Below are 13,766 nucleotides of genomic sequence, written 5' to 3'. Positions count from 1 at the left end.
ATAAAAAGAAATATTGCATGTGATGAATATTATTAATATTAAAATATATGTGACGTAAATATTGGCTAAATTTCGTAGCTAGTGTCATAAAAGATCTTAACAAGCATTGAATGATTCTACAAACCTTGTAAATTGGAATACACACTACTCCTTCCTATAATTTTACGTGATAGTTGACTCAGAAAAATTAAGAAAAAGAAAAAGATTTTTAAAAATTTATGTATGATAAAAATAATTTGCAATTGTAGATTATTTTATTAATAATAAAGGAATAAAATATAAATTTAAAAATTAAATTGTTTCTAATTTTAATGAGATGATATTCTTTTGAACAACTAAAAGGAAAGAGTGGTATGGAAAATTTATGTGATGATTTTTTTTTTAAAAAAAATTAGGCTAGGAAAAGGAGAAATGAAAAGGAATACAACATAGGGAATCAACTCTCATGAAGAGCTACTTGAACTGATTAGGGGTTCATCGGAATTTCATTCGTCGGAAAATTATACTAATATAACATTAATATATTGATTTTTGAGTATGTAATTATGAGAAAAAAAATAAATATATCTTTGTTATCGTAAATGATATGCAGATATCTTCAACCACACTTTTGAAATATTAGTGTCCCTGCCGTCCAAAAACTAGAGTATATATACCATTTATACTAACATACATACACGTGTCATAATCTAATCTACCAACTCGACATTTATTAAATATGAAATCGACGAATAAGATTGTGCTGCATATTCGTTCCTGTTTAGTCTTTTCATTAGAATAAAGAACAAATATTCCCTAATTTTTGGACGACATGAATAGCGATATCCAAAAAAAAACATGGTGCGTTGATATTTATAAGGGAAAAGAGTAGTGAGAGGTGTAAGGAGTGTAAATAGAACACGTCAAAGAATTAGAAATCAGGTGGACAAGAAGAGCCACCAATAATAATGGTGGTGCAAATTAAAAACTCCATTTTCTCTTATTTGTCTGTTTGTTCCTCAAACCCCATCTTAGTACTACTAAAGAATTTTCATAAGAAGGAAAGAAAAATTGGAACTTTATGATATTGAATTAGTTAACTGAAAAGAAACAGAAATATAATAGTGAGTTGCCAAGAGTGCACGCCAAGTGTTTGTTCATTTTACACCTTTCTTTAAAGCAATAGAAGAGCAAATTAAGTGACCTACCAATTTGTTTGTGGTCCACAAGAATTTGGTTAAAGATTGATTCACAATTTAAAGAGAGTTCTGGTTTTGATTCTTGTTGTTGTGCTAAGCTTCTTCTTCTTGCTGCTCATTGTAAGTGATATTGCTCTCTTAAAAGTGTTATCTTTTGAACTCTAATGCATATTTTTAGCAAGTGGGTTGGGAAAAGTTTCGACCTTTTTTCTTCTTAGAATTGCTATGATCGGATTTGTGTGAAGAACTTTAGAGTGATAGTCCAAAATTGAGTTTTTTTTCCCTATTTTGTTGTTAACAGAACCTATTATTCCCTTTTTCTTGTCTATGTTTGTATAGTCTGCTGTTTTTGATCAAAGAAAGAACTTGCTTATTCTGGTAAGTGTACGTGAGGTTTACAGTTCGATAGAATGTTCCTGTATAGAGGAATGGATATAGGGGTTACGAAATTGAATCAGACTGTGAGACTGAAGAGTAGTTAATTGACTACTAGCTTGACTGAATGAAATTAGTTCCTGGAGATGGGGGTTGATGAATTTGAACATGTAACGGGAAGAAAATTTCCATCTAGCTGTGACTGTTTGAGCAAATTTGTGTGATCAGTTAAAGATAGTTGGGAAAGAGTAATGGTTATAAAGGAGGCTAGTGATTAGGTAATGAAGTAAATTTTGGGTCTTTACATGACAAAATTTATCACTGGCATAGTTGGGCAGTAGTACTAGTATCTCTCCTTCAGATTGCTCGGAAAATGTAAAATGTTTTAATGGCTACGATGTACAACTTTTTTGTATAAATACATTGGTTATGTTTACTTGATTCTTGATATGCAATAGCTATTTCTTATCTACCAGCAGTGGAAGAGTTGAAATTTGTCTGTTGCTGGCTCTAATAAACTTTTTTGATCTGTTTATTGGCTCATGTTCAGGATATATACCATAAATGGCGGCAATGTTGGCTTCTCAAAGCTGTTATTGCCGCAGAGGAGAACTGATAAATCATGGAAGCAATGCAAACAATCTAAGTTTTTCAGGCTCAATCTCTATCCTATTTTTGTCGAAATTTGATAGAGAATCTGGTAAATCACCTAGAAAGAGTCACCGGCTTAAAGTGCAAATGCAACAGACAGAGTCCCCTGAAAAAGTAGGTATAAATGGTCGTCCAGTTAAAATGGTACCTACAAGTGAAGTGACAAAGAGAATTGCACCATCTGCTAATGGTTCCACGGTTGTTAATGGTTCCACACAGAGAATCAATGGAACAAATCTAGCTAAGCGTGTTGCTACTCCACTTCCTGCAAAGAAACAAAAATCTAAAGAACTTCTGCCTGCTGAAGATCTAAAGGTTTTACCTTCAGATGAAGGTTTCAGCTGGGCTAATGAGAACTATAATTCCATCCAAAGAAGTATAGATGTGTGGTCCTTTGTCCTTTCGCTGCGGGTGCGTGTTTTCTTGGACAATGCGAAATGGACATATGTGGGTGGCTTTACTGAAGATAAACAGGTTGGTTTTTCTCTTTTCTTTATTTAATTTGCATTGATATTTGAGGGTAACCTGTTACCAAGTATGGAGCAAAAATCATGCAATGATACTCTCTCATCCCTTCTTCGTCTTCTCGGATTATGTGATTCGATGAGCACTATGTAATGAGCTTTGTACCTGCAGAAAGTGAGAAGACGTGGAACAGCTTCATGGTTAAGAGAATGTGTGCTGCAGCTTGGCCCAACATTTATCAAACTTGGGCAGTTATCCTCTACTAGATCTGATCTATTTCCTCGAGAATTTGTAGATGAGCTTGCTAAGTTGCAGGTATAGCTTACCTTCTTTCTGAGAAAGCGAACATGATCTCCTCAATTACTTGCACAATTGCCTTTGTATTAGTTCACGCTTGAAAATGAATTATGCTAGCATTGACTGTGATTTCGTATTGCTTTGTAATCATTCAGGACAGAGTACCAGCCTTCTCCCCCGAGAGAGCAAAAGAGTTTATTAAAAAGGAGCTGGGAATTCCAGTTGATATTTTGTATAAGGAGTTTGAAGATCAACCCATTGCAGCAGCTAGTCTTGGTCAGGTGTTTGGTTTATTTATAATTTTTTTTTAAATTTCTTTAAAGTGAACTGTATTCTTTTAGCTCTGATTTCTTAAAAAATATTATCTAGTCCATCAGCTAATTTTTTGAGACGAAGCCCATCGACTTTGATGAAATGAAGCACAAAGTGGTTACCTTTTAGATTGTAGCCAGGCTTTAGCAACCTGGTCTTCCATAATACTGCATATAATTCGTCCTGATTTTTTGTTTGCAAAATGCTCTTAGGTGCACCGGGCTATCTTACACAGTGGAGAGAAAGTTGTTGTAAAAGTTCAGAGACCCGGCCTAAAGAAACTATTTGACATTGATCTGAGTAAGTATCATGCACCAAAAATGTTAGCCAATCGTGTTTATTGCTTACTGAGTTTAATATTCTCTTTTGATTCAGGAAATTTAAAGTTGATCGCAGAGTATTTTCAGAAAAGTGAAACTCTTGGTGGTCCAACTCGTGACTGGATAGGAATATATGAAGAATGTGCTAAGTAAGCCAGAATATTCTAATCCATGTTCTTACAAAAGCTAGACGTAGTGGCAATTACTATAAGAAGTAATTATGTCTACTTTGTGCTATTTACTCAGCCCACTTTCCTTTCTAATCTACCAGAATATATTGAACCTTAAATGACAATTTTATGCTTCAGCAAAACTAAGCTGACGCCAGATGACATTTTTACTAGGAATCATCTCTCTTCTATGAATTTCCAGTCTGTAACTACTGTTAACTATCTCCTGCCCAACCTTATCTCTTGCTGAATAAGATGAACAATTCAAACCCTTGGCGTTCATTCTAGCTTAGAAAGCCATACAACTGGTGCTGAAGGAAGTGCTATTATATAGTTCTTGAATTCCTTCCATTGATAATTTGATGTGTGTAGAATAACAATATTTGGTTGAGCTGAAAAGGGGAAACAATTGAAATATATTACAAAATGGACAAAGGGTTCGGGATATCTCATTTGTTCTATAACCTTACAAAAGGTGTAGAAGTAAAGGTCGAGAGGGGGTGCAAATTGAGTTGGAAAATGTTTGTGTGTGTTGGGAGGGGAGGGCTGTAGGCCTGTCCAAAAGCCGTACCCACCTATAAATGTTCTTGGCTTTTCCGCTCCTCCACCTATTGCTTGTAAATTGTTTTTAGTAACTTCAGTGAAGATAGTAGCAGAACCTCTAATGGACCTAAAGCCTTACAACCAAAACCTTAAAGGTAAAGGTCAGGCTCTCCTTCCTTGGTGAAGCATCTCATTCCACAATGGGAGGTCAAACACATATGTGCTTTTGGAGTTTTTATTGTATTCCAAATTATTGTGTAGAAGTTGCACACGGCTTTATACCTCCAAACTCATCTGCCCTCCTTTTTTTATATTTCAAATCATGTATGGTAGTTCACGGTTGATTTAATCACATAGAATATTTTAAAAAATCCTAAACATCATGGAAAATAGAAACAGAGAGTCTCTAGTGTTTACGAAGTGGTAAATAAGCACAATAATTTGAGAAGTTAACTTTATCATTGATTTCAACTAATTATCTGTCCAGATACTTGATGTAGTTCTTAAGTTTTATATCAATCTACCGCTTCAATTCAATTGCATATTTGCGGAAAAAGTATTAGCTAATTCTTAATTCAATTCTCAGTTATATGATAAGCTTAATACCAACAAATAGATGAGGGGATGATACTTTAGTTTCTTGTTCATATGTAGAGATAGACTCTATGGTGATTGTATGCGAGCACTTGAACTTTATTCATCTTCTTTCTTCTTGTGCAATTATGTGTCTTATGTACTTATAAAATAGAAGCCTTACAGCATACTTGCTACTTGGAGTCCTAGATTTTCAAGATATCTGCTTCTTTTTCTTTCATTTTTTTTTTTTGCATATAAAGATCATATTTCTACTAGTTACAAATTTTATAAATTTTATTGATTAGAAAATGCTAAATGTGTATTTTCTTGCTTTCACTGAGAACCATGGTGAAGTTTCCGATTAGATTGACATTCCTGACTCCATCCCTTCCCCCCCATGTAAAAGGAGAGGAAGTTTTAGAAAAGAAGTTTCAGGAGAAGGTATAAATTAGCTATAGGATGAAAGTTTGCACGATACAACATTCTGTTATCTGTCAGACTTTGATTCTTAGTTAGAGCTGCTTATTTCCAGTATTGTCTCTCATAAGCTTATTGCTTATTCAGTCTTCAAAATCACCATTTGGTTAAGAGATAATTTTATGCAATGCTAAACAATGTCTAAACCGCAACCTTCTGATAAATAAGAGATGAGTAGAATATATTTCAATCTGCTAAACTTTGTCTTTATGAAAATTTCAGGATATTGTATGAGGAAATTGATTATATAAATGAGGGGAAGAATGCTGATAGATTTCGTCGGGACTTTCGGAACATAAAGTGGGTCCGAGTGCCTGTATGTTTCCTTCCGAGTTCCAACCCAAACCATATATTGTTTCTTCTTTTGATTTTCCTTTATGTTGTTGTTTACATTAGCCGTTAATCAGTTAGCCCTTATTTCATCTTCATTTTGTGTGTGTGTGTGTCCAGTTGTGTGGGGGGGGGGAAAAGCAAATGCTAATAAGAGCTACATGTGGATAAAAGCAAGTTTTATGGAGTAGGATCCAAGTAGAAATAATTAGTGCATATCATGGCTGATTCACTTCTTATTCTGGTAAAAGAAATTCAACAGGTTCTTTTACTACTATCGAAAACCTTATTAATTTATTTATTTTCCTTCCCCAATGTAGTTGGTGTACTGGGACTATACAGCAACAAAGGTTTTGACTCTGGAATACGTTCCAGGTTTCTCTCTTTGCTTTGTTCCTGCTCCTTTTTTTTTCAATAAATACTTTCATTCTATTTATCTTGCTTAAGATTCCATTACCTTAATGAACAGGAATAAAGATCAACCAGTTGGATATGATAGATTCGCGGGGTTATAGCCGATCCCGAATCGCATCTCACGCCATAGAAGCCTATTTAATTCAGGTGAGTTAGTTAATTTTGCACTCATTTTGAAATCTTTTGGATAGATGCTAATCAGCTGGGTTAGATGTTATTCCTTTGTGTCTGATACTCTTTTCCTGGCATTACCTTGTGCAGATACTGAGGACTGGTTTTTTCCATGCTGATCCACATCCAGGGAATCTTGCAATTGATGTTGACGAAGCTTTAATCTATTATGATTTTGGTATGATGGGAGACATCAAGAATTTCACAAGAGAGAGGTTGCTGGGACTTTTTTATTCTGTCTACGAAAAGGATGCAAAAAAGGTCAGGCTAGTGTTTCTTTTTTGTAGTTTGTAGTAGCACAATTAGGAACCAAATGCATTGTGCTACAGTAGTCTTAGTACAAGCTGGTGCAAATATACCTGCTACCGTTATGGTCCCAATACACACTATTTTCTTCATATTTATTGAAATTCTTTATTTTTTCTGAGTGTGTTGTTATCCTGCTGTCTCCATCAAGAGGTATGCTTAGGTTCTTCATTCTTTCAGGTTTAACATAGCCATAGGCCATAACTTGGTCCAAATGTAATTAATGATCAACTAAACATTTGAGGTCAAAATTCTTTCTAAGCAAAACCCAAAATAAATACTTTTGTGTGATTGTGTCATCTCAAGTAGAAAACATTCTCCTTCCATTTTCAACAATTGACAATATTGTAATTCTCTGAAATAATTTTAATTTATCAAAAAGATTCTCAGTAATGTACTTACAATGCAAGAGAGATTCATAAAGTTGTTGTATTTAGGGTAAGTTGTGCAGTGAAGGATGATATAGAAGTGATTAGATGTATTCGACTTACTCTAGCTAGTTACTTTCAGCTTTTGACTCTCTTGGAGAGCAAATCTTATAAGACAATCAACCTTTTTCCTCATGCTCCACTTGCATTTACCACCTGTCACCTGCCTCAAAGCAAGACAAATATTGATTGTAAATTCCCCTTCCACTTGTTATCATTGTTGCGGCATTTAAAACTCAGAAGAAACAATTGAATCCATCTCTTTGTATCTGGTGGCCAGAAGCATTATTGTGCTTTGCATTAAAATATTTTGGAGTAGAGAGAGCTAATTCTGTGTATATTAATAAGAGAAATATTATGTGTACACAGGTTATGCAAGGGCTTATTGATCTGGAAGCACTTCAGCCCACAGGAGACATGTCAGCTGTATGTTACATACCCTGACCTCAAAACCCTGCAAAGAAAAGGAAGAAAATCACTAATGAATTTAAGGCCTTATCTAAGAGTAGCTATCTATTGAAACTCCTAATAACCTTTTGTTCTTCTTAGGTGAGGAGATCTGTTCAGTTTTTCTTGGACAACTTGTTGAACCAAAGACCAGATCAGCAGCAAACTTTGGCTGCAATTGGTGAGGTATGCAGAATTTGCAACTTTCTATAAAAATAATAGCCAAATTTATTAGAATTTTGGTATCCTTTAGTATATTGAAGATAATAAATATACGATGGACTATATTTGGTTCAAATATTTGTATGATCCACTCGTTTAAAGAGGCATTTATGAAGATTGGCTGTAGTTTCTCATTGCTGCCATGTTTTCTTGAAACTCACCTTGCGAAGATCCTATCTTTTGGGAAGTCTATCACAATTTTGAAATTGATTTCGGAAATTAGACTGACATATTCCATTTTTTAAAATCAAATGTGTATGGAATTGCACTGTAGTTACAATACTATAATTTCAAGAAGTAGAAAGTTAGTTTCACTTCAAACTATCTTTGCGTGTTTCACAATGTAACAAGAGGAAGACAATGCAGGATTTGTTTGCTATAGCAACTGATCAACCATTCCGTTTCCCTTCCACTTTTACATTTGTGCTCAGGGCATTTTCCACACTAGAAGGTGCGATCTCTCTCTCTTTTTCCCTCCCCCTCTCTCTCATTCTGAAAAGCAAGGCAACATCCATTAGTTAAATATAATTGTTAAGATCCTTGACTTTAAACAGTCTAGACTCTTGAGATTATTTCCCTTTTTGTCAGTTCGCATTTTTGTGGCTAGATGTTAAATCCACTTACAGATCACTGAACTGAATGTTTCCATCTCCTGTTGCATTCTTGCAGGGATTGGCTATATATTGGATCCTAATTTCTCCTTCCCTAAGATTGCAGCACCATATGCACAGGTTGAAAGATTGTCAAACAACTAACCCGTCTGACAATCAAATCTTAGCCTCTAATGCTCCAAAATTATTCAATCTGCCCTGCAGGAGCTCTTGGACTTGAGACAGCAGCAGCGCAGTGGTCCACAACTTGTTCAGGAAATAAGGAAACAGGCTAATGATGTACCCTATTAAACCTTTGCTTAACAATTTCTTGTTTTAAGATACGATCAAATAAGCATAACTGATGTATATACCATCTAATGTGGAATACTGCCAGGCACGGACATCCACCATTTCCATGCCTTACAGAGTCCAGCAGATAGAAGAGATCGTTAAACAGCTTGAGTCCGGAGATCTGAAACTCAGAGTTCGGGTCCTCGAGGTAATTAGTCTCATACAGATCATTTCTCACTTTCTAATACTTCTCGTAAAATTTCTTATACAAATCATTTCTCACTTTCCAATACTTCTTGAAATTGTGATCTTCTTAAGTCTGAGAGAGCAGCTCGAAAAGCTACAATTCTTCAAATGGCAACCATGTACACAGTCATAGGGGGCACCCTCCTAAACCTTGGTGTCACTTTTACCAGTCAGGGCAGTCAAATGTTTGCAAATGGATCTTTTATTGGTGCAGGTGAATTTTTCAGGACTATCTTCAGGTTTGATGAATTTGAATTGCACTTGTTTTTGCTGCCAAAATTGACCTTATCTTTCTGTATGCAGGTGTTTTCCTGACTCTCTTGATTAGGTCCATGCAAAGAGTGAAAAAACTTGATAAATTTGAGAAAATGATTTAAGCCATTATACATTCCCTTCTCCCCCACCATTTTTTTTTTTTGGCTTCATTTTCACTTTTTTATTTTATTTTATTTTTTTGTGGGTGAGAGAGGAGGTGAAATGTGACCTCTTGCAGTATTTAGGAACCATTTTTATTATGTGGTGCAAGCATAGGTACTTGTACCAAAAATTAATTTGGGAAAGGGGATAATCATGTTCCTCATATTTGTAACTATGTTCATATTTTTGTATAGCAATAAAATTTATGCTTCAAATTAAGAAATGCATGTATATAAGTATATTGCCAATTACTCTCTCTCTCTCTCCTGAATTACTCAATGATCCCAATGTATGTTTTTTCTATTTTTAAGTTAGTGTAGGTTGGGTAGGGGGATGTGAAGATTAATAGATCAAACAGCTAAAGTTTTCAAGGATGCCACTTTGCACTGATGCACAGAAATGGCAACAAAAACTTGATATGGTTAATACAAAATGACCTTTTGCAATACCAGAAGATGTTGAACGCTCTGAATAAATAGACTTGCAAAATTTCATGTACAGAAAATTGAACCATGATCCTACTCATACGAAATTCCTTCATAAAACCTAAGGTACACTACTAGAACCTATAATGGAGGAGAATGTCCCACACAATGAAAAAGACAATATAAGTGCAGCACTGATTCTGAGTAGAAATGCAGCAACAGCTTATTAGAAGGTAAAGAATCTGAACAAAGCAGAAATTTGACAAGATAAAAACCAATGGAATGACAAAGTTCAAGTGTTTGCTTCAATAAACTTGCTTTATCATATCATCATATGAATAAAGGAGGGCAACAAATTGTAGATCCTCCTTAAGAGGGACCAAGCCCATGCGAACTTCTTTACAGACATTAATGAATCAGTTTCTCATGATTAATCTATCTATTGTCAGTATCTAGCAGCCTTCCAAATATCATGGTAGTGTATGTGGAAATATTTGGTCCCAAAACCTTCTTTTAAGATGATATTGTATATCATTTTAGCTCTCTCAGTTTGACCTGCATTAAGCAGCCCAACAATCAAGTGATTGCGAGTATAGTAAGTTTGGATGAATACCTCAGTTGTGCGATTCCTTGTAAAGGGTAAATGGATATGAGAGCTTCTTAGTATGAAACATCAGCGGACCAGATCCTTGCCATGAAGTTCTGAAATAACTTCAGCTGCTTTTAGCATTTTTCCATTCACCAATAGACCACGAAGGAGGACAAGATAAGCCTCCCACACTTGCATGCATACTTCAAAATACACCAAAGACTTTGCTTACCTAACCACTTTTACAGTTCGCACTAATCAAAGCACTATAAACTTCTTCTGTGGGCTTAAACCCATGATGCAGCATCTGCAATAAATATCTTTCCGCATTTTGCAACTGCCCTTTTCGACAATATCCAATAATAAAGGGTTCATAAGTACCCTGGTCAGGGTTTAGGCCTTTATCCACCATTTCAACCAAGCAACTTTGAGCAGCTTTCATCTTCCGCGTCTCGCAGAGTCCCTTTATAAGAATATTGTAATGGGAAGTAGATGGCACAATACCATGCTTATGCATTGCCTCCACAACCCCCCTCAACTTCAGTAAGTGACCTTTACCAGGATAATTCATCAATAAAGTTCTCCACGTATGAGCATTTCGCTTCCCTTTCTTCATTATCAAGTTTGGAAGAGAAGACATAGCCGTGTTTGGATCCTTATTGCGGCAGAGACAATCAGTTATCATACAATAGGTTGACTCAACAGAGGCCAGATTTTTCTTCTTCATTTCTTCAAGAAGCTCCAAGGCAGTGGCAACATTATCCCATTGACAATGTCCCTCAATCAACAAGGCATAAGTTGTCGAACCAGGCTTGATACCTTTTCTAGTCATCTCATCCACAAGTTCATTTGCCTTCTCCATCTTACCACACTTGCAGAGCACACGAAGAAGCGTATTGCACAGGGCTAAAGTGATGCCTTTAGCATCCTTAATTTTAAAAGCCTCATCCACATCATCATGTCTCAAGTAACAATCAAGTAAAGCTTCATAAACCTTTGCATCAGGCTTCACTCCCATCTCAGACATCTCAGCTAATACCATTATTGCCTCTCTAAATCTATTGGCAGCACAAAGCCCATCAATAAATGTGGCATAAAAATATCGATTAGGGACTAACGACTTGGCAAACATACTTTTTTTAACCTCAATTGCCTCATCCACATACCCAGCTCTAAACAAACCCTTCATCAAAAACTTGTAGGTAAAATTACTTGAACAAAGACCCTTCTCTTCCATCTCAGCCAATACTTCCTTGGCATCACTAACATTCCCCTCTCTAAAATGAGCATCCGCCATACTAGTATACGTAAGGGCATTAAACGTAACATTTGCTTCACGCATTGCATCACAAACTCGCCAAAACAATCTAAAGTTACCATCTTTCAACAGATCCGTCAACAAACGATTACAATACAATAAGCTAGGGATACAATCAAGATCATTACTATGAGCAAAAACAACACTAGCAGCTTCAAACAAATACCCTTTCTCCCTATACTTATCCATCAACAACCCAAATACGACATGATCAAATTTTCTCGATTCATCAAACTTTTTACGACAATTATCAATAGATTTCAAAACTTCCAAAGGGGGCAAACCAAACCTGATTACATTTTCAAGAACAGAATTAGCAGGACTATACAAATTGTTACTACATAAACGAGCAGCTAAAAATGAGTGAATTTCCAAATCTGATTCAATGCCCACTTTGTGTTTTGACCATTGAAAGAAACTGAGGAGGCGTTCAAGATGATTACTCAATTGATCTTGATGAAGAACAGACCGAACCACATACGGGTTTAGCTTATTTTTTAAGCTTGCAAGTTTAATGAGGCTTTTCCATTTCTTGTTTTTGAGAATTTCAGTGAGTTCTTGAACCAAGATTAGATTGTTCTGTGGAAGATGAGAATTGAAGTAATGTCTGTGAAATGTAGCTTGTTCAATACATCTTGTGATTCTTCCATGAAAAATCCTCCACATAGTTTTCTGAAGATTTTTCAATGGCTATGGAGGATTTGGAAGATGGGTTTCTGTTTTATACTCTGTTTCAGCTGAAAACAGAGTGCAGCAAAACATCAACAATGGCGAATGGAGTAGGTTGGCTATAACTGGGCAGAAGAAGTCAAATGTTATTGAACCCTAGAATTGCAATTCCGAATTAGTTAAAAGTTTGGGTTTCCATAAGTTGTTTTTTTATTTTTATTTTTTGTTGGTTAACGATTTGGATAAAAATCAATTCATATTGAAAAATCAATAAATGATTACATTTTATTGGGGCTTTAATTTGGTTTGATTTTGGATATATAGAAACGGATAGTATTTAATTTGGCTTTGAATTTATTTAAGAAAATAAATTCGAAGAAATAATTGAATCGATAAATCATATATTTATATTTTATTATTATAATGCATAATATATTATTTTTTAAAAACAACTTTAAATATCTTATATATGATTTCATTAATTTTTATTTATAATTTTTATATATGGGAAAAAAAGATAAATATTTTTCAAAACTATCGTAAATGGTAAGTAGATTTTCTCCGTCATACTTTTGTGACATTGGTGCCCTTGCCGTAAAAAATTAGAGTATATATGTCCTTTACTCTTAGAAAAATTAAATAAGGACATGTAACATAATCTTATCTTTCAATTCGATATTTAATAAATGTCAGGTCGATTTATGAGATTATAACGCGTGCATGTCTGTTAGTATAAAGGGTATATATACTCTAATTTATGGACGACGGAGGCATCAATGTCCTAAAAGTATGACGTAGGGTATTTACATACCATTTATGATAGCTTAGGAGTATATTTATCCTTTTTTCCTATATTTATTAAACAAAAATATTCAAACGAGAACATTTATCTTATTGATTTATATATATAAGTGTCGATCGTAATTCTTGGTGAGACTAGGAATGTCACTGTCTCTTTCGTCTAAGTCAAAATGGAGAATTCAAAAGCTTTATTCACACTAAATTTAATGTTCTAAAGTTCTTTAATGTTAGTCATTTTAATTATTTTCTTTTTCATATCTTTTAAATGAAATCATTTTTTGATTTTTTGTTATGGTCAATAACAGAACTAATCCTTAACAACAAAATCGATAAATGTATATTGTATTTGATTTGGTTTGCTTTTTTGATAATCTAAAAATGATTAAAGTGGTTTGGTTTGGTTTTGATTCTTAGTTGCAAAGATATTACTCTCTTGGTCCTGATTTCTGAACTATTAACAACCTTACAAACAATCATTTGCTTGACTAACTAAATTTCAATACATCTCCGATTTTGTAATATGAGAGAAATACACTCCCAAATCATAGTCAAGTTTAGGAATGTTTCGAACACTTCTTAGTTCTCTAGACTTATTATTACATGCTCTTATAAGAGTTTGAGCCATTTGTTATGTCATACAACAGTTCGAGGGTGTATGAGATGTATCTTAGTTAGTCAAGTAGATAGGTGTTTTTAAAGTTGTCAATAGTTTGAGAGCGAAACAAGTTGCATTAA

General features: G+C 34.7%; 2 protein-coding genes across 3 annotated transcripts; one reads left to right on the top strand and one right to left on the bottom strand.

Annotated features, from left to right (window-relative positions):
- The first annotated feature begins 808 nt into the window (after nucleotides 1-808).
- LOC101260838 (protein ACTIVITY OF BC1 COMPLEX KINASE 7, chloroplastic) lies at nucleotides 809-9,452 on the top strand. The gene is made up of 18 exons (XM_004243527.5): nucleotides 809-1,298; nucleotides 2,104-2,678; nucleotides 2,841-2,984; nucleotides 3,122-3,247; nucleotides 3,491-3,578; nucleotides 3,654-3,747; nucleotides 5,587-5,680; nucleotides 6,015-6,069; nucleotides 6,164-6,255; nucleotides 6,370-6,540; nucleotides 7,383-7,439; nucleotides 7,563-7,646; nucleotides 8,049-8,133; nucleotides 8,352-8,413; nucleotides 8,498-8,572; nucleotides 8,670-8,774; nucleotides 8,885-9,026; nucleotides 9,116-9,452. Exons 2-18 carry the CDS (start codon nucleotides 2,118-2,120, stop codon nucleotides 9,187-9,189), a joined length of 2,109 nt encoding a protein of 702 aa, XP_004243575.1. The 5' UTR covers nucleotides 809-1,298; nucleotides 2,104-2,117; the 3' UTR covers nucleotides 9,190-9,452.
- On the bottom strand, nucleotides 6,937-12,379 carry LOC101265045 (pentatricopeptide repeat-containing protein At5g61990, mitochondrial-like). Of its 2 annotated transcripts, none has more exons than XM_010325600.4 (2): nucleotides 10,268-12,379; nucleotides 6,937-7,467 (listed from the first exon to the last, which is right to left on the bottom strand). In XM_010325600.4, exon 1 carries the CDS (start codon nucleotides 12,225-12,227, stop codon nucleotides 10,476-10,478), a length of 1,752 nt encoding a protein of 583 aa, XP_010323902.2. In that variant the 5' UTR covers nucleotides 12,228-12,379; the 3' UTR covers nucleotides 6,937-7,467; nucleotides 10,268-10,475. The 2 variants fall into 2 exon arrangements, with proteins under 2 accessions (XP_010323902.2, XP_004243877.2); XM_004243829.5 differs by lacking the exon at nucleotides 6,937-7,467 and adding an exon at nucleotides 7,541-7,667.
- Nucleotides 12,380-13,766: the final 1,387 nt, after the last annotated feature.

Source organism: Solanum lycopersicum, chromosome 7 (genome assembly GCF_036512215.1).
Source record: "Solanum lycopersicum chromosome 7, SLM_r2.1".
Classification (NCBI taxonomy): domain Eukaryota; kingdom Viridiplantae; phylum Streptophyta; class Magnoliopsida; order Solanales; family Solanaceae; genus Solanum; species Solanum lycopersicum.
The sequence above is the reverse complement of the archived record's forward strand: the minus strand, read 5'-3'. Positions and strand labels throughout refer to the sequence as shown.

Bases quoted from the DNA above. Each gene is read 5' to 3' on its own strand.
- LOC101260838 (XM_004243527.5), top strand. From the start codon at position 2,118: ATGGCGGCAATGTTGGCTTCTCAAAGCTGTTATTGCCGCAGAGGAGAA. The intron at 6,256-6,369 runs GTGAGTTAGTTA...TACCTTGTGCAG, and splicing joins TAGAAGCCTATTTAATTCAG to ATACTGAGGACTGGTTTTTT. The intron at 9,027-9,115 runs GTGAATTTTTCA...TTCTGTATGCAG, and splicing joins TGGATCTTTTATTGGTGCAG to GTGTTTTCCTGACTCTCTTG.
- LOC101265045 (XM_010325600.4), bottom strand. From the start codon at position 12,227: ATGTGGAGGATTTTTCATGGAAGAATCACAAGATGTATTGAACAAGCT.